At 44.2% G+C, this 16,278-nt stretch overlaps 1 protein-coding gene across 4 annotated transcripts; it reads right to left on the bottom strand.

Annotated features, from left to right (window-relative positions):
• Positions 1-2,269: 2,269 nt before the first annotated feature.
• On the bottom strand, positions 2,270-8,705 carry CMTR2 (cap methyltransferase 2). 4 transcript variants are annotated; one of them, XM_048316966.1, is made up of 2 exons: positions 8,493-8,705; positions 2,270-5,873 (listed from the first exon to the last, which is right to left on the bottom strand). In XM_048316966.1, the coding sequence occupies exon 2, from the start codon at positions 5,852-5,854 to the stop codon at positions 3,539-3,541; it is 2,316 nt and encodes a 771-aa protein (XP_048172923.1). In that variant the 5' UTR covers positions 5,855-5,873; positions 8,493-8,705; the 3' UTR covers positions 2,270-3,538. The 4 variants fall into 4 exon arrangements, with proteins under 4 accessions (XP_048172923.1, XP_048172924.1, XP_048172925.1 ...); XM_048316967.1 differs by lacking the exon at positions 8,493-8,705 and adding an exon at positions 8,148-8,468; XM_048316968.1 differs by lacking the exon at positions 8,493-8,705 and adding an exon at positions 7,983-8,030.
• Between the last annotated feature and the right edge of the window lie 7,573 nt (positions 8,706-16,278).

Here is a 16,278-nt window from a genome sequence, read left to right as displayed (position 1 = left end):
CTGCACAGCTGGCAGCATGGTTTGCTGGGTACCATCAGCATCGCTGCAGTAGTGAAGGCAGGGAGCTGCTCAGAGGGCTCACACAATCCTGATGGCCCCACACTCCTCTGCTGAACACTTGTCTGTCAGAGCACACCATTATTTGTGGGGACGTGCAGCTACTCAGCAGCCACCTCGGAATTAGGTTTAATTGTGACCCCAAGACAGATTTCATTACATTTCAACTCAGTGGTGTTGAGTTGTGCTCTGTCATCAACCTGGGGCAGTCAACTGATTATAAAGCAAGTATTTAATCACCTTAACGCTCTGGAGACTTAAATTAAGGCATTTCACCACAGTCCCTTTATTCCTTAGTCTTAATTGAGGTTTCATTACCCACTGGCTACAGGGTCATTGTTTTGAGGCACAGGTACCTGACAGCTGAGGACCTGGGGCTACCTCGGCATGAGCTTTCATTTCTATCAGGCAGCATGTGCTCATTCATCTCTTTGATACCCAGATAATGATCTCTGGCTTCAGCAACAAATAAGTTTTGAATATTGATTCACTTTCACCCTGCCATCCCCCAATCTAAACAAATCAATTCACCAGCAAGTGACAGGCACTTCTCCCTGCTATCCCCCAATTTAGATAAATCAATTCTTTAACAAGTGAGTCATCCCCATTTAGTAAAGCACTGGGAAGATGTACTTCAATAAATCTGTTCAAGTTTCCTACAGAGGAAAAATATTGCTTTAATACACAATTTCATATTATTGTTTTAATAAAAGGAGCCATTAACTGTGGTGCTCTAGTTCAAGTTGTGTTACAGGTAAAATTTCATCTCCCCAGTCTCGATGGGGGACACAGAGGACCTGACACAAGACAGAAAAAGGAAATGTGTTAAATAGCTGTTCAGCCAGGGAGAAAGCTAATTTGGTTTGGGCTCAGTGCTTTGTCTTTGCTTTCAACACCAACTACTTAAACTCAAAGACTGCCAGCCACGCTAGCATATTAAGATCTATCAAAATTCAAATAAGATGCATAATCTAAATAATGTAGTGTATAAATTGACTTTAAGGACTGAAGAAGGTGCATATGCAGCTTTTAAGGTCTGCAGCAGCAAAAGGAAGACATCCATATTTTCCCTTTACTTTCCAATCTGCCATTTCATGTCTTTAGGCACTTTTTTTATACTATTATATTGGGAATGCAAATATTTCATAAAACTTTTTGTAAGCTTGAATACAATTCTGAGCATTTACATTTCCCTGTAATTCAGTAAAACCATGAACCCATTAAACAGTATTTCTACCAAAATCAACCTGACAATCCCCATAACAAGCACTTCTGACCCAGACTCCTGTTTCAATGATGCTCCAAAGTCCTCTTATCTTGTTTTGACATTAAGAGCCAAAGCCAAAGTATTAAGCTTCACTGAAGCCAAGAGAAGCAACGCTGTCCTGCAGTTCAGCATCCATTCAACTCCTCTTCCGCATAAAGATTTCCCCAAAAAACCCCAACTAGCTGTAAGGAAATGAAGGTATCATAACAGGATCCATTTCCTGTATCATCTCACACATCTAGGACACAGAATGATTTTCCCCAGCTCTCTAATTTGGTGCTCACTTCCAAAGAGAAAGGCAATGAAAAAAAACACATTAGCATTAGTAATTGCAATCAAAATGAGTTAGCAAGCAGTGTCCAGCCAAATTGGATAGCCAACCCAAAGACATTCACCTGGAACCCCTGGCAGGGCAGCAGAGCCAGCCCTGAGGAATAAGGCACACAGCTTTTTCTTAATCACACTGCTTGGTGAAGGCAAACAATTAGGATGAGAACATTTTGATAAGAATAAATAATAGACTTTGCAGACAAAAGTACAGCGTATAACAACCTTGTCCTACCATAGCAGTTGTCACAGCCAGGAGAAATAAAATATCCTTAAGACAAGATCTTTGCTGCTAAAAGTTACAGCAACCACGGAGAGGGACATGGACTACAATGCTCAGTGACAAGGCCAAGGCAACTGTGTTGAGGCCTCCTCCAGTGCTTTGACCACATCTGCCAGTGGAGTCTCTCTGAGCTGGTTAAAGAGAGAAATGAAGATCACTTTACCCTTCACTCATTAAGGATGGATCCACATGGCAAGATGAGAAAAGCCTGGCCAAAAAAAAAAAAAAAAAGAAAAAAAAAAAAGAAAAAGAAAACGAAAACTAAACCTCCCCAAGCCCCCTATTGCATTTCATTGATTTGTTCTATGTTTGGTAAAGAAACATGTAAACAGAAACACTGAAAACCTAAAATAAAAGGCTTTATTTACTCCAAATAACATTTGTTTTCCTTTCTTTTTTAAAAATGTCTTTTAACACTTACAACATTTGTCAGTAAAATGAAAATATACAACAGCCATGTAAATCAACATCTTTTCTTCTACTTCAAAAAATATATCATCCTTCAAACTAAAAGCACATATGGATTACTTACAACACGAAAGCTTAATGGCTGTACAACCCTGAGGGTTCCCACACAAACATGAACACACTTGTGTGCACAAGAAAGGCAGCACACAACTGGCCAACTGTTTGTTCAGGTGGTAACACCTCAAAGCCTTTGTTTTAAGGATTTTTAGCAAGGAAATGCTGGCAAATCACAGCAACCTCATGTTATATGAGCCTCTCATGGCTGGTAGAAGTTTCCTGCATTTAAATGTCTTCTAAAGGTTCTGCTCGTTATAAGCCTAAGTGTCTACAGCCACTGGATAATTCTTTTAGCAAATTTCATTCTTGAGAATTGAGCTCAGCTTTGGACCCATAAGAAGTCACAAGAGAGGGCTTGATGGCAATCCAAACTATTGCCTGAAGAGTAAGCAATGAACAGCCAGAGGCTGAGCGCTTCTCTGGCATAAACAGCTCCATTTGATCCTTCTGTCAAGTGACTGAAGTGCACAAAGAACTGGAACTTAGGATATCAGCATTCACAAAACAGCTGCAAGAATGAGATGGAGAAACCATCATCAGGCTTTGGCAAGGAAATTTTCATCTCAGTCCTCACTAACTGAAGTGCTAAAGAGGCTGATATTCAAAGGCTACAAGGTGAAAATTCAGAGGCTCTTGTTTAAGAGTAATGGTAAATGGGGACACGTACCAATAAACACCACCATTCCATACCATCCAAAATGGTAAAGCAACTTACACAGGATTTCCCTCACATCACCATTAAGAATTATACCACCTCTAAACTAAAGGGATGTCAAAAGACAGTTTTTAAGGATGGCAACAGGAGGCTCTGAGGCTTAGGCTCAATCGTCAGCCCTTGCTTCCACTGAATCAAAGATTCTGTGTTACTCCACATCCTAAAACACCCAGCTCAGTGGCCAGAAATCAAGGTCTGGTTTTCTTTTCTCCTATTTCCTACATAGACAATACAGTGCAACTAGGATTGATAGTTCAAAATATCTTCCCAGCACTCTCAATGTCACACCAGTTTTGCATTAATGTTACCTTCACAATAACAACACCTTCTGCCTGCCTGTGAAACAAGGTCTAGCAGCAGCAACTCACTCAGTTTTAGAATTATTTTGAAGTGGAATGTCACTAGTCATTTGCTGCTGCTGAGCTTGCACAATCAGGTGGAGCTGTCTCTTTGCAATGGCTGTGTTTAAATCCCACAGAAACTCCAACAGCTTGCCCTGGAGGAGAATCTCCATGGGCACGAACTGCAGAACCTGCTGGGGAGAGTCTGTGTCCAGCAAGGAGCTCAGCAGTGTATGCAGATGCTGCAGGTACTCCACAACCGGCGCGGGGAGGCCTCGGTAACCAACGCACAGCAAAGCGGCGCCGCTCCTCAGGGGCTCCCGGGAGGTTGGACATGCAAATGTGATGCTCCTGAAACAGCAGTGCAGGATGAAGACCAGGCCAGCTGTGAAGCGTGTCAGGCAGGAGAGAACAGGCAAAACCAATGCATCTCCCACTGCCAGCTGGGCCAACGAATGCAGAACACACTCCAAAAGCTGCTGCTGGTACTTGGGTTCTCCATCATAAAGCAAAGAGAAGCTGAAAGTCAGCAGCGTGGCTGAGTCCATGGGCTTTATTTCCATGCTGGGCTGGCTTTCTGTGTCACAGAGGGACGGAAAGCCCACGACAAGGCACTTGAATTGGTCACTACAACTTTCATTTAGAACTTCCTGATGGCACCTGGAAAGATCAGACACTTTTGCCAGTATGAGTTCCCCAGTAAGAACTTCACAAGAGTGACAAGGCTGCAGCATCGATCTGCTTTTCAGTCTCCCCCGACCCAACTCCTTCATTGCTTCACTAAGATTTTCCAAGACCTGAACATCACAAAATGGAGAACACTTTACCCTTGGCAATCTTTTTCCTTCCAAAATGTACCAAAAGCTACATTCAAGGTTAGAAAGTGATCCTTCTAGGATGCACATGTTCCCAGCATTATTTAAACTATGTTCCTCAGTGCAGTGACTAAAATAGCCCTTTGCCACTTTATCATTCCACGTCAGGGTTTCCATCATTTTCCTTTCATTGTATGTACTAAAATACTTGTTTCTTTGCCCAAACCACTTTGCATTCATGCTGCAACCAGCCTGGGATTTCTTGACAAGCCAGTTATTTCTGCCAATGGGTTTCATGTGAAACCTTTGCATGAAGAACTCTACCGCACAGTCTCTTAACTTGTTCAGTTTCATCTGCTCTGCTTCTTCCATGCGCTCAAAGAGACGGATGTTCTCAGAGATGGTCTCTACCTGGCACTTGTGGAAGAACGTGCAACACTCTTCATGTGTTTTAAGGAATGATTCTGGTAGTGCATGCTGGGGGAAAAGGGCTTTGTTGACTATTTCTGTTCCGAAGTTCTGTGTCATTTTAGGAAGAAGCAGATGAAGGCTTTCTCTGCCCATGTAGCGAAGACAAACCACGTAGGCCTCTGAGTTTCCAGCTTTGCTGGTGGCTGGTTTAAAGACATGGACCTCCTCAAAAGAGCAGTTTAGCAGAAAGAGCAGATTGATAGAACAGTGTTCAAACAGAGTGAACATCTTCAAAACAAAGGATCCTCCAGTGCCCAGGATCATTAAAGCAGTGACTGTTTCACAGTAGTGAAGGGGTGAGACGAGAGCTTCCTGCTCACCTGGGTTTCCCTGGCAATCAAAGCTGCCATCAGCAGTTACCAAGTGGACTGTGGTCATACTGCTCACAAAGTTCTGAAGTCCTGTTAGATGTCTTAATGTCATCACATCCCCAGTGTTATCTGGGCCAAAGTACCACCACGGTAACGTATTTGCTATCAGACGGTCATCCATGATCATCATAAGGGTGTCATTGGCTTCATGATACGGGTTTAGAGTATTAGCTACCCAATTCCAATGGCAAGGGACATGGTGGGACTTCAAGTAGTGGTTAAGGCTGGCTATAAAAGCTCCAGGTGCTTCACAGAGGTGGACAGAATTCAGTTCTCCGTCCTGAAGAGCTTCTTTGGGGAGAAGGGAAAAACTGCACAGGATCTCATGAAATTTGCACCACGCTTGGGTACAGAGCTCAGCACTCACAGATTTCTTCACATGAGATATTATTTTCCCTGCTTTATTGGTAAACGAGGTGTGCTGATGCCAGTCCTCCAGGTTCTTATCACTCAGTTGGTTCTTCACTTCATTCATTGAGTCCTTCAGAGCCAGGAGTGAGTGAAATTCCATGTGATCACATGTAAAAGCATTGCTGGGATCTGGCAGTTTCCATTCATCATTCACTGGCTTAGCATAAGTAAACTTCTTCGCAAAGAGCTTCTCAATTTCAGAAAGAATTTCAGGACTAAACTTTTCAAGGTTGGTCTTCTGGTCAACATAAGGCTGCTTACATTTATCCATTCTTGGGTGGATTCACAACCTGGACAACAGCAGGGGAGAAGAAACTATGTCATTCCAATCATACCAGTATATAAATAGGAAAAGCTTTTTATAAAAAATAAAAATGTATCCTGCTTAACCTCTGTATTCCAGAACAGGAGAGAAATGCTTCATGGACTCATACACCACTGAGGAAAGTAAATGAGGGCTACCCTAAATAAGGCCATTTGGAAATCAGGAAGGTCACCAGTTCAGTTGCCCTTCCTGCTATCTACACAGCAAGTGAAGAAGAGTTGGCTGGTGCTTGACCCTTTACTGACTCTGAATACTCTATTTACTTTATAGGTATAAACACTTAAATACAAATCTCTCTCTCAGTCACAAGACAGAACACATCACAAGCTCTCCAAGTTCAGAAAGTGGCTCAGAAATCTTATCACCTGATTATGGCAGTATCTATATGAGAGCTCAAAGTACGGAGGGTGGGGTGGCCACAAGTAAAGGCAGCTTTGAGAGGTAGCACAGCTACTGCTCCTCCAATTTCCGAAGTGGGAACAACCCTCCCACCTCTTCCACCAGAGGCAGCATGATGCTGGGGGACCCCCTCATTGGCACCCTCGAGAACTGCCCCTCAGATGAAGGGCCCTGGAGAGATGTTGGACACCAGGCTGTGAGCAAAACCCCTCTTCTCTGCTCAGCATTACTGCTCTTTGCCAGATGCACAGCCTTATGCCTTCCTTTAATGACTGAAAAAACTGTGATACTTTTGAAGTGAAAGGACTTGGTTGCAGCTGTGGTCAATGGGAACGTGTGCTTGATGTTAAAGAAGAACGTAGTGCCAAGTGTTGTGCTGCGAGTGGGTAAAGGCTGACAAATAAGAGCACACTCCACACAAAGCTAACAAGGCTGCTGCCATCTGCTCCACCGCTCAGCACAAAGCACACACACGGCACAAGTGACAGGCACTAACCAGAAATCAGCCAGCCAGCAATTTATTCCAAACTAAAATGTTCATTTAGGCAAAATAATTCAACCAAAATTACCACCCGAGATAGGAGATCTCTCAGCCTATCATTTTAACCATCCCCCAAGCCCCCCCCATTCTCTCAAAAGCAAAATACAATGACCTTAAGTGTTACATAACATTTCAGTTTGAGAAAATATCGGATTAAAATTGAAAGAGCTGAAAAACTTTGGAAACAATGGCCAACCTCAGCACTTTACTCTTCCCCTTGAACCCATGCAGTATCTTAGGCCACAGCCCACATCTGTCTCCCCTTAATTACCATCAGCCCTCTGAGGAGAGGCACATGGTCACACACACAGCTGAGGTTTCATCTTGCCTTCCCCCAGTTCAAGGCCTTTCAATGGGCAGGTTTAATTTCACTGTCCTCTATGCAGATATGCTCTGGCTTTAATCTCATCTTTTCTCATAGGATGTTCTGGGGGAGGAGGAAAACTGAGAGAAACACAGACCACTGTGCCCTGGACTAGTTTATTTCATTTTAAACACCAACTCTGAGTACGGGCTTTTAATTACAGCTCACCCCAGTTACTCATAGGAGAGGTTTGGGTTGGAAGGGACCTTAAAAGACCATCTCATTCCAGCCCCCGTGCCACGGGCAGGGACACCTTCCACTAGACAAGGTTGTTCAGAGCTCCATCCAGCCTAGCCTTGGACACTTCCAGGGATGAGGAAGCCACAGCTTCCCTGGGCAAGCTGTATCAGGACCTTACCACCCTCACAGGGAAGAGCCTCTTCCTAACATGTAATCGAAATCTCTCCTATTTTCGTTTAAAACCGTTCCCCCTCACCACCCACCCCCCCCCCCCACCCCCCCCCCCCACCCCCCCCCCGCCCCGGCCCATCTGCGTGTAAAAAGTTACTCTCCCTCTTTTGTGTAAGCCTCCTTTAAGTACTGAAAGGGACTCTAAAGTCTCCCCGGAGCATTCTCCAAGGCTGAACAACCCCAGCTCTCTTAGCCTATCCCAGAGGTACTCCAGCCACAATACTAACAAGTTCAACCCTAAATCCAAGCTCACTCAGCGCATAGCAAGAACAGGCAATCGCCTGCTTTTTCATCATCATTTCCAGCCCCATTCCGACCGGGACCGGACTCTGGGCTCGCCCCACTGCGCAGCTCCTCACCCATCCCCGCGCTCCGCTTCCCGCCCGCCGCCGCAGCGCGGCCCGGCCGCTTCCCTCCGCCCCGGCCGCTCGTAGCGCTGCGCCCGCCCGAGGCGCCTCCCGCGCCGCCCGCTCCCTACGCGAGGCCGCGGCTGCAGCACGGCCCACACCCGCTCCCGCTCTTACCCGGCGGGAGCGCGCCCGGCCCGGCCCCTCGCCCGCCGCCCGGCACGCCCTCTCCTCGGGCGGCACCGCCCTGGCCCGGGCCGGGAGGGTTCCTGCGCGGGGACTTTGCCATCTGCACGGGGCAAGGTTCGCAGCTGGGACGGCGGAAGGGCAGCGGAGTCCCGTGTGCCCCGTGAAGGCTGCACAGGCCGGGCAGGCAGCAGCGCGGTTAATCGGCTCCATTTCCTAAACAGGAGCTTAAGAGCGGCTGCTTCTCACGAGGAAAGGGGCGCAGAGGAGCCGCCTCCCACCAGCGGGGCAGCCCAGCAGGACAGCATTGCTAGGAGTTACCCATGCAGCACTTACCACGCGCTAACACTGACAGGTTGCTCAGGAAGAAAAGAGGAGAAAAGCTTTGTTGGGATGTGTGGCCACCCGCTGGAGAGGGAGGGCTGGGGCTCAGCGCCCTGTGTGTTTTTCCCCCGCGCCCTGGGCTGCCTGCCCTGGGAGCCTGAGCCAAGCGCCATTGTCTCCCAGCCCTGCCGAGGCCACGGCTCAGCACACGCTGGGTCTCCGGAGTCAGCAGTGATGCTCCTCCAGAGCTTGCTTTGCCGTCTGTAACCCACAAGGCAGGTACTTAAGAAGACTCTTCACATAATAACTCACTTTGCTGCCCTTTCTAAATCCCCAGGAGACTTGCTACACCCAGCTTGGGTTAGCAGGAGGCAAGAGCCTTGAAATATTAACAGAGTCATAATGAGCATCACCAAGCATCCATTGCAGCATCCCTGGCAACATGCAGACACATTAGACAGCAAAACAGCATCTAATCTGCACACGGAAGCAGGAGGGTCAAAGCATATTCATTATTACAGTAGACAGCAGGTGCAACTTGCTCCCCAGACTTTAAATATTGTGGGGATTTTCCTATATGCAGGTTCAGGAATGTGGCACTCACCAGCCCTTGTGGGAACAAATAGTCAACAATGGAACATGAGTAAGCAGAAATCCTTTTGCTTTAATACCAGGCTTCCTGCTATTCATTTTTGCACTCTCACATATTCTTCATGAAGCTCAATCCAGTCCTAAGCCAGAAGTAGTTTTGGTACAGAAATTCAGTGCTATCAGAACTAGGCACTCCAGAACTGATAACTTGGGAAAATTTTGCTTGAAGCCCAGTAACTGAAAAAAAAACCCCTTTACATGTCTATCATGAGGATATAATAATGCATACATAAGTGATCTTTTCTCCTGCTCTAGGTCCATGAGAGAATTTATATGTTAAAGTCATAACTGAACACAGAGATCTATAACCAGACAACTTTCCTCCCCTCTTTTAAACTACTTGCTTGTTTTCTAAAATGAAGCTAAATTACTACAAAATAGAAAAAATTGTAAGTATAGAAAAAGCCCAAACTAAAACTCTTTAAATCCCTTGTAGGGGGGGGGAAAAAAAGAGAGAATGTATTTTTCAAGCCAAAACTGTCATATTGACCCCTAATAGTGGTATAACAAAAAGGTACATACTAGCTACCTCATCAGAAAGAAGTTTCACCTAATGAGAAAGAGCTGAGGTGCAGATGGAAGATTTCTATGTCTGTCTCAATGCCTCTTCAGCCTTTGACTGGCCCATTGGAAAATCACCTTTACTCAACCAACATCTTTGGCTATGTAAAAGTAGAGCGAGAGCTGGGGCAAATGAATGAAAACAGATGGGCGGCTGGTGAAGTGAGGAGCTGAGAGTGTGGAGCTGAGGATGTGGTGGATTCTCCAGTGCCTGGTCTGGTCTCTCTTGATTGTACAGGGCACACAGTAATGGCATTGCTAAAATCTTGTCATTAGCTCATGAGAATTTAAAGTTAATGGGCAGGTCAAAGATATGTTACAGTCTGAAATGTTTGTGTCTTGCATTTGTAATATCTCTGATATCTCCAGTGGTGCTGTGATGTTTTGTTTGCCTTCCTTTCGTTGTTTTTGTGTGCTCACACACCAGCCACAAGGTTTACACTGACTGACTTCTGTGGGCCATAGGTAATTAAAGCATAGAGTTTAAGGGTTGATTCTTTAAAATTTCTTCTTAAATACATCACTTTTCACATGTTCTTGGGTTCTTGAGTGTTTGGATAACACTACCAAGAGGACAGCTACAATTCAGCTAGTTGGGGAAAGTGGAATGTAAGCAAGACTTGACCTTTGCATTTCTACCCTGCCAGGCTTTTACAGTAGCTTGCAGCTTCTCAGTGTTACACTCCCCAGGACTCCTGAAGATAAGGCTCTTCCAAATCACAGGAGAGAACAATTCATCACTGAGCACATGACAGCACAAGAGTCCTAGCTAAAATAAATGTGATTGAATAGCATGCTGAAGAAAAATGTGATGCTTTTTCTGAAATTAAACTCCTAACTCAGCTTGGGAGCTTCAGGATCCTCCTATGTTTTCTGAAATCTCTTCAAGTTAAAGCAGAAATTTGAGTAGACACTTCTGTCTTATGCAAAATATTCTCTTTTTGTTTGTTTGTTGGTTTGGTTTTTTGGGTCTATGTAAGATACTTGACGTGAGAACATAGCACTTTCTTCCTGCATTAATCCTGCTCCTATGGAGCTAAACTTTTATCAGCTGATCAACAGCTGATATTTTCCCAATCAGACCATAACCTGTGTGCACAGCTGTGGCACCAGCAGCCCCAGATGGAAGCATCTGTCTTTAAGGGAATATTGGGCAGTTAAACACAGGAAGTTAAACATCTCATTAAGAACAAAGTAGTCTTGTTTATGCCCCTGACTTTTTTTTTTTTTTTGTAGATATATGGTATAACTCTACTCTGTGATGGAGCTGGGGAGTATTGCTGGAGTATTTCTATCATACTTGATGTGCCTGAAGTTGTCTGGGAAGACTATGCTGAACCATGGAAGAAACTTCATCAATTCCATGGGATACCCAGTACTTCTCACCCTGCTTCTAAATTCAATCCCAAAACCACATAATTTTGCACCAGATGTCACCATGGTTTATCTATCACTGTGCCAGATGCAAGATATTTGTGAATTGGGGTGATAGTGTTGGTGTGGCAGAGCAGTTGAGAGAAGGTTCTCAGTCAGACATGAGAAGAATCATCCACAGTGATTATGTGGATGATTATGATTAGATTTATTGCTAATACAGTATCTAAACTTTGCCAGTGAGGTATCTCAATCACAACATCTATTGCAATGTGGTGCCTGATGCTGGGACAGCTGGTTGCCCTTAATGAAGTGGGTTTCCATTGCCTTGAGGACTGATCTGTAAGGGTCATTCTTGTTCTGCTTCTGGCTTGCAGTCCAAAGTCAGGCAGATTTTTGTTTCACTCATCACCAGAGGAATTGCAGCCACTATCTGCTACAAGGAAAGTGAGTTGGGAAACTCCAGTAAACAGTGTCTAATGTAGCCAGTTAGTAACATGATGTACAATTATCTAACTTTTGCTTCTTTAATCAAAAATCACTGAAATGAAGGGGAAAGCCTATCGACTATTCAATAATATGTTATTATTGCACCACAAACAAGATAATGAGGAAGCATTGATCCTGTTGGAGCAGCACGAATACATCCTGACAGACCACGGCTACAAGTGGTAGCATGTTCACCTACTGACCTCCAGAAAGCAGTGTTTTCCAAAGGGGGCTTTGGGGAAGTGAAGACATGGTTCTGAGACCTACTGAAAGCTCTGGCATCAAGTTCCACTGTGTGAAAGTATTATCAATTATTGAAGAGGAAACCGGACCACAGAGCAGGATAAACTTTGGTCCTGTGTTGTTTTGATACACGTAAGTGGCATTCCTAGGGAGAAATCATATTCTTCATATGGAGAAGCATATTGGAGCCCCAGGCCAGCAGCTGGCTGTGGTGCAGGATATGAATTGCATTTACCTGTGTTGAATAGGGAAATATACCTATTGTCAAAAATTCTTAGTGATACATGAGCTGTGTAATTTAATTATCTGAGAATTGTTTTCATCTGTGACAGGCCTAAAAGCATTTCTTCCTTATTCTTTATAATTTTTAGTTCAAGTTATTTGTGTTTATTTTAGGGCAGAGAGGTACCTGGCCTTTTGTAGTCTCTAGTCCACCAGGATCTGTGGTTTCTTTTCCACTTATCCTCACTAAAGGATTGTTTCAGCCCTCCACCACACTTTCCCCTCTGAGCTCTCTGATTTTTTGCCTGCCTCAAAGCACTTCCACATTGAAAAGCCCATCCATTCATCCCAAGCCTGACATACTGCTGATCCCTGGTTGTGCTGTTTGTATCCCTTCAGAAGGTAGAGCTCCTTTCCCTCAAATCCCAAAATTATCCTTTTTTATACTCTCTGTCTGAGTTCCTTGCCACAGATGCTTTTGCTTCCACAAACTCCCATAGCCACAACCCCAGTCTTATCCTTTGCTGTTTGATTCATCTCCTAGAGCTGGAAGATGGAAGTGTTGGCTGGTATTAGGACACCTCTGCTCTTTTACTGATTCCTGTGGTATCATTTATTCACAGATTTCATCAAGCTGCTTTCTCTTTCTGCTTGAGTCTTACAAAGTTGGTGAGGTTTTACAGAGCAGGCATACAATTTGTGAGTGCTATGGCTGATTCCCTGCCAGTAAACATCATTAAACCCTTTACATTAACTGATCTCTGCCCTAAAACCCTTTTCCCACCACCCTCACAGGAGGGCTATTTAGGACTGCACATTTTGGGCAGCTGGAAGCTTTTTTCTGACGTCTGGCCTAACTGAACACGCATCTCCTCGGTTTCCTGCTGCCTGTCTTAAGTTTCTGTATCTCTCCTGCCTCCATGGCAACATTTTCAGGCTGTCATGGAAGCATTGCTTTGCTCTCATTTTGCTCAGCTAACCATGACAGGCTCTTTGAATGTCTGGTTTTCTGTTCCCCTGGCCAACCCTTTGCTGCATTCACTGTGGTCAGAGGTCTCTTTTCTGTCGATGTACAATGAGCAGCACGCACACCACTCCTGGCAGATCTTGCTAGAGATTGTTATTAAAATGATCTATTGAGGAATAACTTTTCTAGTATATAATTTGATTTTATTTATCTTTCTTGTGGCTAGTAACACTCCAGTGGCTGTCTAGGCTAGCCAGTGTACAGAAAATAATGAGTTTCCCCCAACAAAGCCTTTCCAAATTGCTGCAAAAATCCTGATTAGTTCTTGGCATTTAGTATTTTTTTAATCAAACCTGGAATGTGTGCTTTCAGTAGTCAGCAGAAAAGCGAAATCTTTCCAAGCTTTACCCATTTCACCTTCCTCCAAAACACTGAGGCACAATCCTGGCTTTTTTAAGTATAAGAGAACAGGGAGAAATGCCCCTTAGGTAAGTGAGCACTGCACCTATAAGGGCATGGTAATCCCTGTAGGGCTTTGTGGGGGATAGTTTCTTGTGGACTAGGCTGTCCCCACTCTGTAGACACCCTGTGAATATTTCTGCAGCTCAGTTCCCCTTCCCAGAAGAGTGATGTGCAGTATGTGTGAGAAGACTGCAAGATAATTTGATACTGTGATAATGTCAGCACACAGGGAAGCGGAGACTTACCCTAAAGCATTAATTAAATGTTTTGATGAAATGCTTGCAAAATACTTCACGACGCTTCTTTAGATGGAAATTGCTGTAGGAATGTACAGCATTGTTAGAAAATGATTTCAGGTGATTGTATCTGCATCCTGTAGCAGTTGAAGTTCTCGCTACAGAAGCAGGGCTTGAATGACAGCCAAGGCAGTAAAATCAGGATTATAGATACAAATTGCTGCAGACACATACAGACAGAGACGACTGAGATTCTTTCAGGACAGAAGACTCTCAATACTTTTTTTCAGCATTATGCAATCTATTCAATACCTTCTTTTTCTAGATAGATCTGATTTGGAGTATTCCCTGCGGTCTAATTGGCATGAGTGCCCTCAGTGCTCAAATTAATTTTGTCCTAGTAGGGTGAACGTTTATCTCGTACTTGTCCAGCCAATGCAGCATTACAGGTTAAAACTCAAGTAATTTCTGTTGCTGTTAAATAACAGACACTGCAGATAGATAGATAAAATGGTCCCTTTTTGATAATCCTGTTTTCCATGTAAATCCAAAGTAGGAAGGAGATTGTCTTAGATGAGAGCAAATTGGGAAGAGCTCTCAGGCTGTCTGATCTCTCTTGTCTGCTTTGCAAAAAAAGAATCAGATTAATGAACGTAATCAGATTAAGGCTGAAGAGGGGAACATATCTGGGGGGCATCAGAACTCCGCTGATACCAACGAACTATATGGAAAATCAACGTTGCGGGCCTAACATTGCTCTTTAATTTAATTTAATGGCAGCAGATAATGGGTTTCAAAGAAGTCCTGAGTACTGGCAAGAGGAGCCTGGACTTCCAGAGGGCAGAAAGACTTGAGGGAGCTGGGAAGTATCTCTAAGACCCTGAGTTTGGGTGAATGTTGCTTGGGGCAATGATGACTTGCAGAGTCGTTTGGCACACTGGCTCACAGCCAAGCAGTGTGGGCCCTCTTTGGGTACAGGATTTGGTGCAGTTAAATCTACCTAAAATCATCTCTGCTCTCAGTCTGCTGTGTTTTGTACAGAAAAACAATGCTGAAAAAAAAGGAGGATATACCTAGAATAGGCAGAAGCAGAGATGGCCAGGATTCGGAAATACAAGAATGAGAATGACAAAAAGGAGACATATCTGAAAAATGAGGGGAAACATGGTAAAAACAGAGTTAGAAAGAGGGCATAGAAGGGAAAATGATTTATGGAGCAATATTAGATCCTTAATGTTGATTTTTCTACTGCCTCCAGCAAACTGAGAGCAAGATGCACCATGCCAGTGCAGCAACGTACTGCTGGGTCCTGAAGGGGCAGCACCCCACCTGCTTGTCTCTGTAGAAGAGGCATTTTAAGCTTTCTAAGAGAAAGTAAGAAAGAAATGGAAGTGTGAACATGAGGGAGAAAGGGAGAAGGTCAAGAACTTGAGGAGAAAGGGCCCTCGTTATGTTTTTTCTTCAGATCCATTTTCTATTTCTTCAGTGCCAACTGTATTTTTCAACAAATAAAACAGAATTGGATGTTTAAATTCTGCTGGTTGTTGCAGACTCCCAGCCTGTGCTGGCATCGAGGCCAACAATGAGTTTCTGCTTTACAGCATGAAGTATATCTCTCTCTAAAAATGCCCAGTTTTTTTCTTGCTTCATTTATGACCTTGTTTGAGGTTCTCAGAGACAGTTTTCTGGGGCAACAGTGTTCTGTTTGATGCAAGGTCTTCAAGACCAAAAAAGGAAAGAGGAATGGAAGAAATAAGAAATCTAAGACCTGAAATGGGTGCTGCCCAGTTTTCTAAATTTTTGTTAATGTTTGGCTGATTTGTCTAAGAATTGACAAGTTCTAATTGAGGTTTTGTCCCTGCTTGGGATATTTATAAATTCTACCCCCATGTGTCCTTTGTGGATCTTTTAAGCTATGAATGCATATTGCAGATGTGGCCTTTCAGCTGGGGCGTGTAAGGTCTCTACTCATCACTGCTTTTCTTGAATTTTTTTGGCATTCAATTGTCTTGGAAACATTTCTGGCTCTGTAAAATGTGATTCACATCAGTTGTTGGGATCAAACACTGATGCACAAGCAGATCCATATGACAAAGTTGTTTTAATATTTGTTTTCATATACGGCAAAGCTAAAACTAAAGGGGCAGATGGTGGGGTGTCTGTCTTCTTTCCTGTGTCTCCCATAATCCGCTGAACAGGGGTTTGGCATATCTCAAAGCAGTATTTCCTTTTGGCAAGGGTGAGGCAATTAAATATGAACAAAAAACCCTGAGGGGAGCTAATGGGTCATCACCCCTGGTTGCCATGAAAGAATGGGAAGGTGACGATGTGAGATATAGAAAGGTCTGCTGTTAATGGTAGGTGGTACAGGTCATGTCGCAGGGTCTGCACACTCCCAGGGGTTTGAATTGCACAGGAGCAGGTGACTCCAGCTGGTTCCCAGGTGACGCAAGAGGTGCAAATCCAGGCAGATCCCTTGTCAGCCACTGAAAAGTTGTGTGCGTGCGTGTGAAATTTCTAGGCTTAATCTGCATTACAGTGTGTGTGTGCATGCGTGTAAGCTTTCTGCAGAGCTCTAGAGCATGTGTGTCAT

This window comes from Corvus hawaiiensis, chromosome 12, assembly GCF_020740725.1.
Source record: "Corvus hawaiiensis isolate bCorHaw1 chromosome 12, bCorHaw1.pri.cur, whole genome shotgun sequence".
Taxonomy (NCBI): Eukaryota; Metazoa; Chordata; class Aves; order Passeriformes; family Corvidae; genus Corvus; species Corvus hawaiiensis.
This window is presented reverse-complemented; position numbering and strand designations above follow the sequence as displayed.